The sequence below is a fragment of the Prunus avium genome, chromosome 4 (assembly GCF_965620075.1).
Source record: "Prunus avium chromosome 4, drPruAviu1.hap1.1, whole genome shotgun sequence".
NCBI classification, from domain to species: Eukaryota; Viridiplantae; Streptophyta; class Magnoliopsida; order Rosales; family Rosaceae; genus Prunus; species Prunus avium.
Window position 1 is genome coordinate 19,936,754 of NC_142287.1, and position 14,938 is coordinate 19,951,691.

The 14,938-nt window shown below is 37.1% G+C and overlaps 2 protein-coding genes across 4 annotated transcripts; both read left to right on the top strand.

Moving 5' to 3' along the window:
* Positions 1–4,205: 4,205 nt before the first annotated feature.
* Positions 4,206–7,959, top strand: LOC110758265 (heterogeneous nuclear ribonucleoprotein 1). 3 transcript variants are annotated; one of them, XM_021960076.2, is made up of 5 exons: positions 4,206–4,512; positions 4,716–4,750; positions 5,037–5,264; positions 5,593–6,787; positions 7,347–7,959. In XM_021960076.2, exons 3-5 carry the CDS (start codon positions 5,043–5,045, stop codon positions 7,358–7,360), a joined length of 1,431 nt encoding a protein of 476 aa, XP_021815768.1. In that variant the 5' UTR covers positions 4,206–4,512; positions 4,716–4,750; positions 5,037–5,042; the 3' UTR covers positions 7,361–7,959. The 3 variants fall into 3 exon arrangements, with proteins under 3 accessions (XP_021815768.1, XP_021815765.1, XP_021815767.1); XM_021960075.2 differs by having other exon boundaries at positions 4,207–4,512; positions 4,628–4,750; XM_021960073.2 differs by lacking the exon at positions 4,716–4,750.
* A 1,531-nt stretch (positions 7,960–9,490) lies between these two features.
* Positions 9,491–14,628, top strand: LOC110758264 (tornado 1). The gene is made up of 3 exons (XM_021960072.2): positions 9,491–11,259; positions 11,357–12,600; positions 13,044–14,628. The coding sequence occupies exons 1-3, from the start codon at positions 9,756–9,758 to the stop codon at positions 14,442–14,444; spliced, it is 4,149 nt and encodes a 1,382-aa protein (XP_021815764.1). The 5' UTR covers positions 9,491–9,755; the 3' UTR covers positions 14,445–14,628.
* Positions 14,629–14,938: the final 310 nt, after the last annotated feature.

Sequence of the window (14,938 nt, forward strand, 5' to 3'; positions counted from 1 at the left end):
AATTTCATAATTGTCCTAGCATTATAAAATAATTACAGACTATGCCATCTACCTTACTTGTCAAATCCCTTATTTTTAGCATTTATATATTTAATTGGTTTGAATTTCGGAACCTATTCTTGGGCACTTATTTTTTGAACATGTTCTTTCTGGGTTTAAATACTTAATGGCAGTGCTCCAAGATTTGAGCATAAAAAAAACGTTTCAACCAAAAATAAATTAATGGACACACACACCAATATACATAAATAACCTAATACATATAATAATATTGTAGCTAAAAAAACAATGATAATATCTACCCAATACAAATTATTTATATCCCAAAAAAGTATTCATCAGGTACTTGTTTGTTGGAAACTTATGGTGATACATGCCAAAAAAAAAAACAACATGTCTAATACATGATAGGTAAATTGATGAGGACATATATATGTAGAAAAAATAGGTACATTATTTATATATATATATATAAAAATAGGTGCATAATTCTTAAACTTTAAAATTAAAAAAAAAGAAAAAAAAAAGAAGGTACATTCTATATGCACTTATATTTTTCAGGTCCCTCATTTACCTAGATTATATAAGATAATTATTTACCTATAATTCTTTATGTTCTTCGCTAAGACTATGGATATTAATTTACCTGTATTTTTAAGTATAATGATTTACTTATATTTAAAAATAAAATTTAAAATAGCTACATAATAATTTTGAATCTAAAGAGAGCCTACATTAATCTATAAAAGAAATTTGAATTAAAGAGAATTAGTAACAATTGATGGAATGAAAATTGAATATATTGCAACAACAACAAAAAAATCCCACGCCAAAAACACAGAAAAACTAAATTGGTTGTAAAAGAAACAAATGAGAACATTAAATGTCACCAATTTGAAAAAAAAAAACATTAAATTACACCAAATCAGTTAAAAAATAAAGTCAATAGCATTAATAATAAATCAACAAAATTAATTGAGGAAAAGTAAACTGTAATGAGGTGTATTTTTGGAATCTAGAAAGTATAATAAATTAAATTTGTAGCTTAATTAGGTAACTGAATTAGGTGGATCCCAGTTATTGGGTTTTTAAAGGGAAAAGATAAATTTACTATAATTTTCTTTCCTGTTTTTAAATTACAAATGTTTTCTCATTTCTGATTATTCTGAGTGTACAGCTATATTTGCCTTCAATCATATGTCATTATTAGATTTTCTTTTTCTTTAAAAACACATTTTATTAATAACACGATTTGACGCCTCCAGCTTGGATCAGGCAGGCATTTAGGCAACTCATTATCAGTTAATTTATTGGTCCACTAGCCAAATACCAGTGGGTCCTACATCCAGCCTTTCATGTGAAATCATCTTCCCACTTCTGTCTGCCTTATCCTTCACTATTCCTCCCTCAAAAAACAACACTCCACAATGATCATGTTCCTGAGCCGATACCCTATAAATTGTATTATGTTAACTTCTAAATTGTATTTAATTACCTGCTCTTCCTCTTTAAGTACACATGCAATAATGTTCTTTGCCATTATGCAACTACTCGAAAGCAACTTCTACGTGGATGAAAAATTATTATGTACGTCTGATATATCGGTGATCTGACGTAAAAGGTATTCATTTTATAACGCGTAATAAAAATTAATATCTAACCTTCAATCCTAAAATGGTGAATCAAAAGCTTTGGCCACTTGTTATAATTTCAATTGATTGGATACACCATATCAAATTGCCGATTTGAATCCAATGGACTGAGGTAGATGCAAATCTATATGAGACATCAATTATTTATTTATTTTCTACGAAACCACTGGTTTTTATTTTATTGGTATATTTGTGAGCCAGTTTTATTCATTTGCCAACATAATTCCGGTAAACTTTTTTAATTTCCCAAACCAAATTAGGTGAAAAATATCTGTTAATATTTAATCTTATGCGTATACGGTATACCATCAGTCTAACCATTCCAACAGAGTTGTTCAAATAAAATATTTTTTTGTTATTTTTTTTTTCTTATAGTTAAATTATATATAATTTGGTGAAAAATGTTTGGAGAATATCTTTTGTGAAAGAAACAAACATAGGGAAATTTCCAAAAGAGATTGCTTTCTACTTGCACTATGTTGGAAAAGTCGAAATTGAATTCTTTATTTCACTTCAAAATTGAAATTTATTAATTATTTGGGAAAGTCCAATAGTATTTTAGTTGTTTTTTCAAAAATAAATAAATAAATAAATTACCAATAACAGCTCCTTTTATTTTTTACATAGTGTAGACAATTACAGTCCTCTATATATTTGCTTTGTGAAAATCGTAGGGAGCCTCAAAATTCCTTTTAAAGTTGATACACTGATGAAGTTCGCCAATTATGGATATAAGCGATATTGAGAGAGAGGGAATTCGAGTGTAGGACTTCGATTGCAAGAGTAATTGCTCTTAATCCCTTGAAGTCGGCCAAGATTTAATTTTGTTACATGTTGCACATAAACAAATTTTGTTACATTTAACTTTATTTTCTTTTGTGGTCTCTATTTAACTCAATCTGGTTGAACAGATGGTCAACCTGTCCCGTCTCTATATGCAAATGCCACCTTTCTGTTTGTATCTAATTTTATGGGTTTTCAACTTCTCAATAGCAAATGGATTTTCTGTTTTTGATCGTGAGGCTGATCTTCTGTGTGGTCACGCCTACTCTTATCCTTTCTTCCAGTCCATCATCCATGCATAAATTAGGATATGCTTTGTTCTCCCTCTCTCTCTCTCTCTCTCTAGATTTTTCTTCTATGATCGAGAATCACAAAGCACAACAATGTAATTGCATGTGGTCCTAATGCTCCACAGTTAACTCACACGAGAACAAAATGGGCCACAAAGAGTGACATTTCCATACTTCACTTAATCTGCAACTTGAAAATGACAATTTGTGAAGAATCTTTTTGCTCTAATATTGCTTTTTCATGCAACTGTTGGAACAGAATTTGAGGCCCAGAATGTTAAAAAATCCAGGGCTCTAGCTACAAGAGCAGCTCATGAAGGGAAGCTACTATTCAGAATTTATAGTTTTCAACTCTCAAGACCATAGGCAAATTGCAACCTCTATAATTTGTTGGGTTCATAATGGTAAAAACAAATTGGCTTCAACTTGAAGTCAAAAATACCTACTGATTTTTCGTTTTCACTTCAAGTCTGCAAGCTACAATGCGAAAGGAACAAATTGCTTTACAAAATTGAAAATTGTAAAAGCATATTTTCCATTTTTTTGTTATCATGGTAGTGTTGGCGCTCTGACATCGAGTCTTTTAACTTGTCGAGTTTTGCCAGAAATAGTTACCCACACACACGTTGGTGACTGCCAGCTGTTAATGAATGTGAACTTCATTGTAAAGTTCATACACATGTTGGAAGTTCTAATGTTTTTTTTTGTTATTGTCAACATTTGACTTACGATCGCATAGTAATTTTTGGAAATGTAGATTTATTCTGAAAACTAGTTAAATTTAAAAAAAAAACTTGAAGCACATATTTTTTATATTCCAACTAATGGGACAAAGTTTCATTTGTTCATATTTGAAAACATTAGAGATAGAGGTCCTGGGTTCGATCCCAGGCGCTTGCGAATAGAGCAGACTTTGTTGGGAGAGGTCCCCGCTTTGCGCCCGACAGTACCTCGAGGGTTAGTCCCCACAATCGCGCGGGGGATACCTTGGTTTTCACCAAAAAAAACAAACATTAGAGATCTTATTTATTCATAATAAATAAGAAATTGTTACATAGGTTAATATCCAATTTGGATCCCAATATTATTGAATATTAAAAGGTATCTGCATAATTTACTTAATTTGGTCATTAAGGATCCGTTGAAAACCCTTCACATGGGCAATTTTGTCAAACAACTATTGTAGACATTTTATGCTAAAAAACGAACAGCATGTTTCAAAGACTAAAAAGTGCAAAGGTCTATTGTTAGTGTTGTGCTAACTTGCAATCCAAATTCAACTGCATTTGAACTGCTTTTTTTCTTTTTCATGAATGGAGAATTAGAGATTCGAAATTGGGACTTATGTTAATATTAAGAAGAAAAATAACACTAAATTAAGAGCTACTTGATAACGGTATTTGAATTGCTTTGTATTAAAAGTGTGGTAAAAATTGTCCAAATATTAAAAGAACAAAAATGAAAACCCTTTTTTATTTCTTCTAGCAAAAGAAACATCCGCTGTCATCTCTCCTTGGCTCCTCCAAATATTCTTAGACCAGTGGATTGTCAGTCTATTTATAAAAATTGTCCCTTACCTATCTATCTGAGCTTCAAATTCTATTTCTTTTTTTATATTTAAATATATAAGGGAGGAAGTGGAATAGCCACGAAAGATAGAATAGAAAAGAGAGAAATAAAGCCTTTGTATAGAGAGGATGACCACCGCATCCTCTGTTTTCATTACATATATTCCACTGGTTAGATCTTAGTTTCTATCATTTTCTCATCTGGGTCCTCCTTGAATGGTAAACTTTTCATCCTTTTTTATTTTTATTTTTGTTGATCTTCTTTTGAATTATTCTTCCATGGGTCTCTGATCCACGAGAACTCTGCTCAATTTTCATTTGTTGGGGTTGTTAGGAAATCCGTTTTGTTGTTCTGATTGGTTCATGAAGGATCTGATGTTCCAAGATTGAATTTGACATTTCCTAATTGTTGTTTCAATCAGAGCACTATCTGGGTTCTGTCTGAATTTTAGACAAGGTAATGGCTTTTCGTTTTTGCTTGCTTTTATCTACATTTGGATCTCTTTGTTTCGCATTTTCTATTCAATATCGAGTCTTTTGTAGTTTGTCGAAGTATATGATTGTGGACCATCCATGTAAATTGACAATACAGGATTGGCTCCAATGATAAAGCTTTAGGCTTTCCTATTGAATTATGAAATTTCTTTGCTGGATTTTCAACTTATATTGAATTGTATATCTTTGCAAGTGTTGTTTTCAGTTGAATTGAATTGGGTTATTGAATTTATCATTGTTTGTTACAGAAAAGGATGGAACCAGATCTTGGCAAGCTCTTCATTGGCGGGATTTCCTGGGACACAGATGAGGAACGGCTCAAAGAATATTTCAGGAAATATGGAGAGGTGGTGGAGGCTGTGATCATGAGGGATCGTGCAACCGGTCGTGCTCGTGGCTTTGGTTTCGTTGTCTTTGCGGATCCTGCAGTTGCAGAAAGAGTCGTTATGGATAAGCACATGATCGATTGCCGCACAGTGAGTATCACAACTATCTTTTTGCAGCACGGACTTAGGTGGTATTTTTCCATTTCGTTATAGGATCTTAGTTGCAATACTGAAATATGTCGTATAACCTTCCATTTTTAAAAAGGATCATATTTCAAACATGAATTTGATTTCACATCTACAATTAAAGGAAAAAAGCATTCATGCACTCTCTCTATCTCTCTCTAGATTTGAACAAATCAATTCAAAATGCAATTTAGTTATTTGGAATCTGCATTGAAGGAAAGTTGACACTTACGGCTACATGAATTCAAGATGGCACCAATAGTTTTGCTCAGTTTTCTGTTTTCAATCTTAGGTGGAAGCAAAGAAGGCTGTTCCTAAGGAGGATCAGAACATTTTAAACAGAACTGGGGTTGCTCATGGTTCCCCTGGTCCTGGACGCACAAGAAAGATTTTTGTTGGAGGTTTAGCATCCACAGTCACTGAGAGTGACTTTAAGAAGTACTTTGATCAATTTGGTACAGTCACTGATGTTGTAGTAATGTATGATCACAACACCCAAAGGCCAAGAGGCTTCGGATTTATCACTTATGACTCGGAGGAGGCAGTTGACAGAGTTCTGCATAAAACATTTCATGAACTCAATGGTAAGATGGTTGAGGTCAAGAGGGCAGTCCCTAAGGAGCTATCGCCAGGGCCCACCCGGAGCCCTCTGATAGGATACAACTATAGTCCAGGTAGGACCAGTAGTTTGCTTAACGGTTATGCTCAAGGTTATAATATGAGCCCAATTGGAGGTTTCGGCATCAGTATGGATACTAGGTTCAATCCACTTTCTAGTGGTCGTAGCGGGTTGTCTCCATTTGGCACTACTGGATATGGACAGGGTATGAATTTAGAGCCAGGATTGAGCCCAACCTATGGTGGGAATTCCAACTATGGCAATAGTCTAGGATATGCACGGATGCTGAGCCCCTATTTTAATGCCAATTCAAACAGGTATACTACTCCTATTGGATATAATGCAGGTAATGGAAGGAGCAGTTCTGTAGTAAGCTCAACTAATCGGAATGTCTGGGCAAACAGTGGCATCAACAATAACATAAACCCTGCCAGTACTGGGGGTTACTTGAGTTCTGAAAATGGGGGCTTTGGAGTTGCTATAGGAAATAATGATTCAAATTGGGGCCCTAATTCTTTTTCAACTCAAGGTAGAGGCAGTGCTTCTGGCTATACTAGTGCCAGTGGTTATGGTAGTGGAGGTAGCAGCTTTGGGTTGGGAGGAGGAGGATACGGAAGAAACGGTGGTACTGGAGTTGCCCCAACATCATCATTTCCCACATCAACTGTTGGTTATGAGGGGTCTTATGGGGACTTGTACCATAGTGATTCAGTTTATGGTGACTCTACGTGGCGCTCTACCAGTCCTGAGCTAGATGGTTCTAGCACATTTGGTTATGGCCTGGGTGATTTACCTGCAGACATCACAGCCAAAAGTTCTGGGAGCTATATTGGAAGTTACAATGTTACCAGTAGACAACCAAATAGAGGTAACTATCACCTTACAACTGAATTTTGTAGAGAACTGGTTAATTCCAAATGAACAACTATTTTTTCTGGAATGTGAAAGATTTGATTGCATACTGTTTGCACAGTTACTTCTATTATTGATTTGAAGATATATCTTTATACATTGAGAATGATTCATATGAACGTTATGAATGTTTAAACCCAACATGGAATAATTGTACCACCCCCTTTGGTACAGTCATACCAATGATATGGAATACATGGTATAAATTATGTGCATATTTATGTCTATAAAAGATAACAGTTCTTAGTTATGGTTCAAAAAGAACTCTGAAGCTTTGAGTCACTCATATAATTTTGCATATGAGGTGCTGGTAGATGTCTAACCCTTCCAGCACCCTCCCAGTAACTTGTAATCATGCACATTGAAGTTGGCTAAAATTGTTTTTTTACACATATAAACAAGTTTGAACATTTATGTTTACTTGTGAAATTAATTATATGCTGATAGTTAAATGTTATCTCATGGAATTCAGTTTTTTCTAGTATTTTTTAAAATTTGATAAATATGTACTTCAGGAATTGCTGCTTAGGTGATTTGTCGGGTATCAAGAGGTGATGGTAGGTGAAGTGAAACCAGTCAAACACTGAAGGATTGTGAATAGTATACGTCTCCCTTAGTAAGATTTTCAGCTTATAAGGAAACTGATCATATAGTTCTAACGGGGTTCCTTGATTTGAAGTATACATATCAGAGAGCAATTTCATGGAATTTTGTGTCAAAGGTTTGGGATTTGCTTTTTTCCTTGAAAGCTTAGGTTCCTTTCTCAAAGTTTGATTGAGGTGTAAAATCAGATTGCGGATATATACTCAGGAAGACGGTTTCAATTAATGTACCTTGCATCTCCAGCAAGACCAGCCAGCATTAGTCTGTCGAAAGAGATAGAACATTGATTTTTATTTTTTTCATTTCGTTTTTCATTTCATTTCTGTAAGCCTGGCAAAGTTGCTGGTTCTTATGTTTCTTCTGGGATTTGCTTTTCTCTCAGATTTTATGTAAGGTTTCTGATTTACTAGTGTGAAACAATAGAGGGATGCCCGACTGGGATCCTCGTCAAATAAGTTACTGAACATTTTGATTCATTGTTTTTAAGTACAGTTGTGTGAAGCAAGTGTCAGACATTACTCTTCTGCTTGTGATTTTTTTTTTTTTTTTTTTTCCCGATTAGCTCAACCGCTAAGGGGGTGCATTAAGGTCCCGTTTGGTTCACGGAATGGATTTGATGGGAAATCATTAGGGTATGATTCCTTTCCTATGTATGTTTTGAGTAGGAATGCAAAGCAAATTTTGTTTAGTTTCCCAATTGTACCCTTATTAAAAATATGAAAAATCTATTATGAATTAAAAAATCAAAAAGGAATACCAATAGTTGTTGGATAAAATTATAATTATAAATTATTAGTAAGGACAAATTAGTCACAAAAAAAAAAGGTGCATTTAATTCTAGCCTTACTTTCCCATGAGAAGGGAAAGTACAATTCAAGGAGGAAAGATGGTTTCACTTTCCCCCATACTTTTTCATGTGCCAGGCAACGATTTCCCATGCCTGACTTACCTAACATGGGAAAGCAATTAATTTTCCATCCCCAAGCTTTCTTTTCTATGAACCAAACGGGGCCTAAGAATTTTCTTTCTCTTCCTCCATCAGCATCACAAAAACACATTTTAGATGTTCAGTATAATGATTCCATGCGGGTTTGTAAACGCTAGGGTATTTTTCGGAGTGTGTCAATGTGTAAGCGATGATGATTTTACTAGGGTTCTTGGGTAGGTTAATTTATCATTCTCCTTCTTTCTTCTCATTGCTGTTTTTTTTTTTTTTTTTTTTTTTGGTCGAAACACACTTTCAATTACGAAAGGGAAAGAGAGGGCCACTGCCCAAAACAACCAAAAAAAGCACCAGGCAAAGCTAAAACCTGGGTTAACAACTTAAACACCCCAGGGACTAAAGGAGGAGGCACACACGCCTACCATCTTCTCATTGCTGTTTTGTTTTCTCTTTTGGGTTCAATGCTGCGGAAAATGTAATTAACTTTAAATTTGCATGTGGCATTGAGACACGGCCTGGTGGCCCAAATTCAACCTTAACTGTAGAGTCTCAATGAATCAATGATTGAGATCCTATTCAGGAGGGCTAATTTGTCCCAACACTCAATTACCTTTTTCTTCTGCTTTATAGGATTCCTTTGTTCTTTTCAATGGGAAAACAAGAGAAAAGATGTCCTGCTCACAGCCCACAATGTCAATAAAGTGGACAATGACAATCCCATTGCACCCCTCAAACCTCTTTTCTCATCTGTTCTAAGCTTCTTGACCTCCGCAGAACAATCGTGAGGCGTGGATACGGCCACGTGTTCTGTAATGTGGAAGACTCTGGTGCACTGCCATGCACAGACTGAGCCGATACAAAAACAATGAATGAGAGAGGTCTTCTGTTCATACCTTTGGAACAAGGTTGCTTAAAGATAGATTGGAACAAGGTTGCTTAAAGATAGTAAGGGATTTGTAGCTCAAGTGGTTAAGGGCATTTACCCCAACATCCGAGGTGTTAGGTTCAATTTTCTCCAAGATTGGATATATAAAATAAATACAAAAATACAAAAAAGGATCCCTTAAAGGCATAGATAACTTGAGATGGAAGTAGAGAATACGAATCATAAAAAGGCCCTCACCGTAGAAGGCTCAATGAATTCTTTCTGTCATGCATTACATTGCCAATCAGACAGAAAAAGTCACAAGTTGGACCATTACACCCAAAAAGAATACGCGGTTAGGCAATCTTTTCAAGAGTATTATATTGCACAATAGTTCTCAAAATCAAGAGTATGCTTAACTTTTCAAAAATGCCACTGATGCTGTTTTGATGAAGATATGGCTACTTTCTTGTTATATAGTTTCTAAAGTTCAAAAGAGTTCCTGCTCTAGCAATGGCAACAAACCAGAATCTCAAAGATCTCCAATGGGCTCTGGAAGCCATCAAATCAGAAAGCCTCAACCTACACAACATCTCCTTCTACCTTTCTCAGCCCACTTCTGGCTGCTACCAGGAAACAGAAAGCTCCATCAACATAAACATTTCAAAAGACAGCCTTTCTTACTTTTCACAGTTCCTCACAGTTTTGGGAACAGCCAAAACCAACCAGCTGCTTCTCAGAAACTTGGAGTTCCACCAGATTGAATGGGAACTACAACAACTGCGCAATCTTGCTATGTTGCTTGAGAGTTGTTCAAACATCAAGCAAGTTGTGTTCAAGAGAAACAGATTTGACAAACAATGCCTGTCGGAGTTGTCTGAGATTCTGAAGAGAAATAGAGTGATCAAAGAGATAATGTTTTCTGAATCGGCTATTGGGTCTGCTGGAGCTGGATTTCTTGCTTCTGCCCTTAAGGTGAATGAGAGCTTGGAGGAGCTACAGATATGGGAAGACTCCATTGGGTCAAAAGGCGCAGAAGAGCTCTCAAAGATGATTGAAGTGAACTCAACACTGAAGCTGTTGACAATATTTGACTCGTATTCGATCACTGCAACTCCACTTATTTCTGCAGTGTTAGCAAGGAATAGGACTATGGAAGTCCATGTTTGGAGTGGAGAAAATGGAGAAAGAAGTTCTAAGGTGGTTGAGTTTCTACCTGAAAATAGCACACTTCGAATTTACAGGCTCGACCTTTCGGGCGCTTGCCGGGTTGCCTGTGCTCTCGGGTGGAACTCAACAGTCAAGTCACTCGACATGACTGGTGTCCGGCTGAAATCAAGATGGGCTAAGGAGTTTCGATGGGTTTTGGAACAGAATCACAGCCTCAAAGAGGTAAACTTGTCCAAAACTTGCCTGAAAGATAAAGGAGTTGTGTATGTAGCAGCTGGACTCTTCAAGAATCAGAGTTTGGAGAGCTTGTATTTAGATGGAAATGCGTTCGGAGGTATAGGAGTTGAACATTTACTCTGTCCTCTGAGCAGGTTCTCTGCCCTGCAGTATCAAGCAAACATTACTTTAAAATCTGTCACATTTGGAGGTGGAAGAACCAAGATTGGAAGGGAGGGACTTGCAGCCATTTTACTGATGCTGACGACCAACGAAAGTTTGACTCGGTTAGGGATATATGATGATGAGAGTTTAAGATCAGATGACTTTGTTAAACTCTTCAAAAGTTTGGAGAAGAATGCTGCCTTGAGACACTTGTCTTTACAGGGCTGCAAGGGTGTTCAAGGAGAGTTGGTACTGCAGGCAATCATGGAGACATTACAGGTAAATCCTTGGATTGAAAATATTGATCTTGCAAGAACACCACTGCAAAACTCAGGAAAGACCGATGGGATTTATCAAAGATTAGGCCAGAATGGGAGGCCTGAACCAGAAATGGATTTGCTTAAGGACATGCCACTTACAGTACCCAAGAGTTGTAGAGCATTTTTCTGTGGACAAGAATATGCAGGTAACTCTGAAGTTAAAGTATCTAACTTTTGTTTGTAAATTTTAATTGTCTGAAGCACATGTTGTCTCCTAAAACGTTTTCGGATTTCGAGTTGCAGGTAAGTCTACATTGTGCAACTCCATATTGCAGAGTTTCTCTTCTTCAAAGATTCCCTATGTGGACCAGGTAAGATCTCTAGTGAACCCAGTTGAGCAAGCTGTTAGAACAGTTGGAATGAAGATTAAAACTTTCAAAGATGAGGACACAAAGATTTCAATATGGAATCTTGCTGGTCAGCATGAATTCTATTCTCTCCATGATCTCATGTTCCCAGGGCATGGTAGTGCATCATTCTTTGTCATCATATCCAGTTTATTTAGGAAACCAAACAACAGAGAACCAAAGAACCCAATGGAGATAGAAGAGGACCTTCAGTATTGGCTCAGGTTCATTGCCTCAAATTCAAGAAGGGCTGTGCAGCAATGCATGCTACCAAATGTAACAGTCGTACTCACGCACTATGACAAAATCAATCAGCCATCACAAAACTTACAGGTTGCAGTTAACTCAATTCAGAGATTGCGAGACAAGTTCCAGGGATTCGTTGACTTCTACCCAACAGTGTTCACAGTTGATGCAAGATCATCAGCATCAGTGAGTAAACTCACTCATCACCTTCTAAAGACAAGCAAGACAGTTCTTCAAAGAGTCCCAAGAATCTATCAGCTTTGCAATGATCTGACACAAATATTATCAGATTGGAGATCAGAGAACTACAACAAGCCAGCTATGCAGTGGAAGGAGTTTAATGAGCTATGCCAAGTCAAGGTTCCATCCTTAAGAATTCGATCGAGACATGACAACAAAGAGAAGGTGGAAATGAGGCGGCGGGTTGTTGCTACTTGTCTTCATCACATAGGAGAGGTAATTTATTTTGATGAACTGGGGTTTCTAATCTTAGATTGTGAGTGGTTCTGTGGTGAGGTGCTTGGCCAACTAATAAGACTGGATGCAAGAAATCAAAGCTCCACAGAGAATAATGGATTCATCAGCAAGAAGGATTTGGAGAAGATTCTAAGAGGAAGCTTACAGAGTCCGATTCCTGGAATGGGTTCAAAGGTATTTGAGAACTTAGAGGCCAGTGACCTTGTGAGAATGATGCTTAAACTGGAATTATGCTATGAACAAGACCCATCAGATCCTAATTCCTTGCTCTTGATCCCCTCAATTCTTGAAGAAGGCAGAGGAAAGCCACAAAGATGGCAATTAAACAGACCTGAGTGCCTTTATGCAGGGAGGCATCTTGAATGTGATGATTCAAGTCACATGTTCCTCACACCAGGCTTCTTTCCTAGATTACAGGCAAGAGTTCCCCAATCTTCTTCGTTACTTCCTCCTCAAGTTTTGTTTATCTTCATCTTTTGATTATTTTAGATTTTATGAGTGACATTATCCTAAAGTAACCTAAGCACAAATTGATAAGATAGCCTAGCTATCTGCTTTGAATATCTCAACTTTAATACCAAAATTGTCATATGCCTCACAAGTCATGTGTGTGAATTGCTATATACTGTATACAATATTTCCAAGAACTGAATTGGAGTCAAACGTTAAGGCAAAGCTTTACTCTAGTTTCAAATAATGCATGGATGCATGTGCATTCGTGTGTTTATCACGAACAGCAGTGCAGGTTCATGTACCTTGGGGCTAGCAATTCCATGGCTACAATGTGAAGAACATTCCACACAGTTATATTTGGTTCTGTCTATGTTCTTATCAAAAACTTCATCTGTTTGAAAACCCAGGTGCATCTGCATAACAGAATCATGGCCTTGAAGAACCAACATGGAGCGACTTACAGTCTTGAGAAGTACCTAATCTCCATAAATATAAATGGAATCTATATCAGAGTAGAATTGGGAGGACAGCTGGGTTACTATATTGATGTCCTCGCATGCTCTACCAAGAACCTGACAGAAACCCTTAGGCTCATCCAGCAGCTTATAATACCAGCAATTCATAGCCTCTGCCATGGTATCACCTTGACTGAAAATGTGATAAGGCCAGAATGTGTGCAAAATCTCACACCTCCCAGATACAGGAAAACACAATTTGCTTCATTGCAACAATTAAAACAGGCATTACTTTCTGTTCCTGCTGACAGCATGTATGATTACCAGCACACCTGGGATCCAATCTCCGACTCTGGAAGGCAAATCCTAAGAGCTGGTTTTGATTTGGCCCGAGACCTCCTATCAGATGATGACTTCCGTGAAGTACTGCACCGGAGATATCATGACCTATACAACCTTGCTCAGGAACTGCAAATCCCACCTGAGAACGACCCGGATGGACCAGAGAATGCTTTATCAACAAGTGACCAGCCTGACAAAGTTGATCCAACTTTTGGTGGAATTGCCAAAGGGGTTGAAGCAGTTTTGCAGAGACTGAAGATCATAGAGCAAGAAATCAGAGACTTGAAACAGGAGATCCAGGGGCTGAGATATTATGAGCATAGACTCCTTTCTGAGCTTCATCGCAAAGTCAATTACCTTGTGACATACAATGTCCAAATTGAAGAGAGGAAAGTACCGAATATGTTCTACTTTGTTAGAACAGAAAACTACTCAAGGAGATTGGTCACCACCATGATTCCTGGCATGAATGCTCTTCGACTGCACATGTTATGTGAATTTCGACGAGAAATGCATGTTGTTGAAGATCAAGTAGGGTGTGAAATGATGCAGGTTGATAACAGGACCGTGAAGTCGTTGGCACCGTACACCACAAAGTTCATGAAACTGCTAACATTTGCTCTCAAGATAGGAGCCCATCTAGCCGCTGGCATGGGCGAAATGATACCTGATTTAAGCAGGGAAGTTGCCCACCTGGCTGATTCTTCCCTCCTTTATGGAGCAGCAGGGGCTGTTGCTGCCGGTGCTGTCGGGGCTGCAGCAATTGGGCGTTCAGAGGGAAGGAACAGAAGTAGGGCTGCAGAAAGCTCAAGAGATATCCAGCAAGATCAAAGAACAGCACAACAATGGGTTCTGGATTTCCTAAGGGACCGGAGATGCTCAACTGGAAAGGATATAGCAGAGAAGTTTGGTTTATGGAGAGTGAGGTACAGAGATGATGGTCAGATTGCATGGATCTGTAGGAGGCATATTAACCTTAGAGCACATGAAATAATTGAAGTGCCACTTTGAAAATTTTTGCATCTAAAATGTTTATTATAACAGAAGTCATTTTCCCTCTGATGTCTTCTAGATAAAAAGTCATTTTCCCCTTCAATGGGCAGACTTTTGAGTCTTGCTTTGCAGTATGGTCTTTTGCTACTAAAGTTTATATAGCAAGTATCAACTGACAGAATGGTGTTTTTGGCTTTCTTAAGACTACGTTGTCTAATTATACTTGACCTAATATTAACATAACTAAACCTATAATTTTCACCTTTATTATAATAGGCACAAAAATATCAACTTGTGCAAGAGATTTTATCAATTAAGTGCAGATTAACTAAATTTGTCCAAGTCATGTTGATGGAGATGGATAAGATCTGCTGGATATGTTTTTTTGCCCTTTTTAGAGTAGATCTGGTGGATTCGAAACAAATCATGTCAATGTTTTGGCCTTACAAACTTTTTGCTGTCAATCACCATGTGAATGTGGGATCATAATATCAGTCATGATTATAGACATC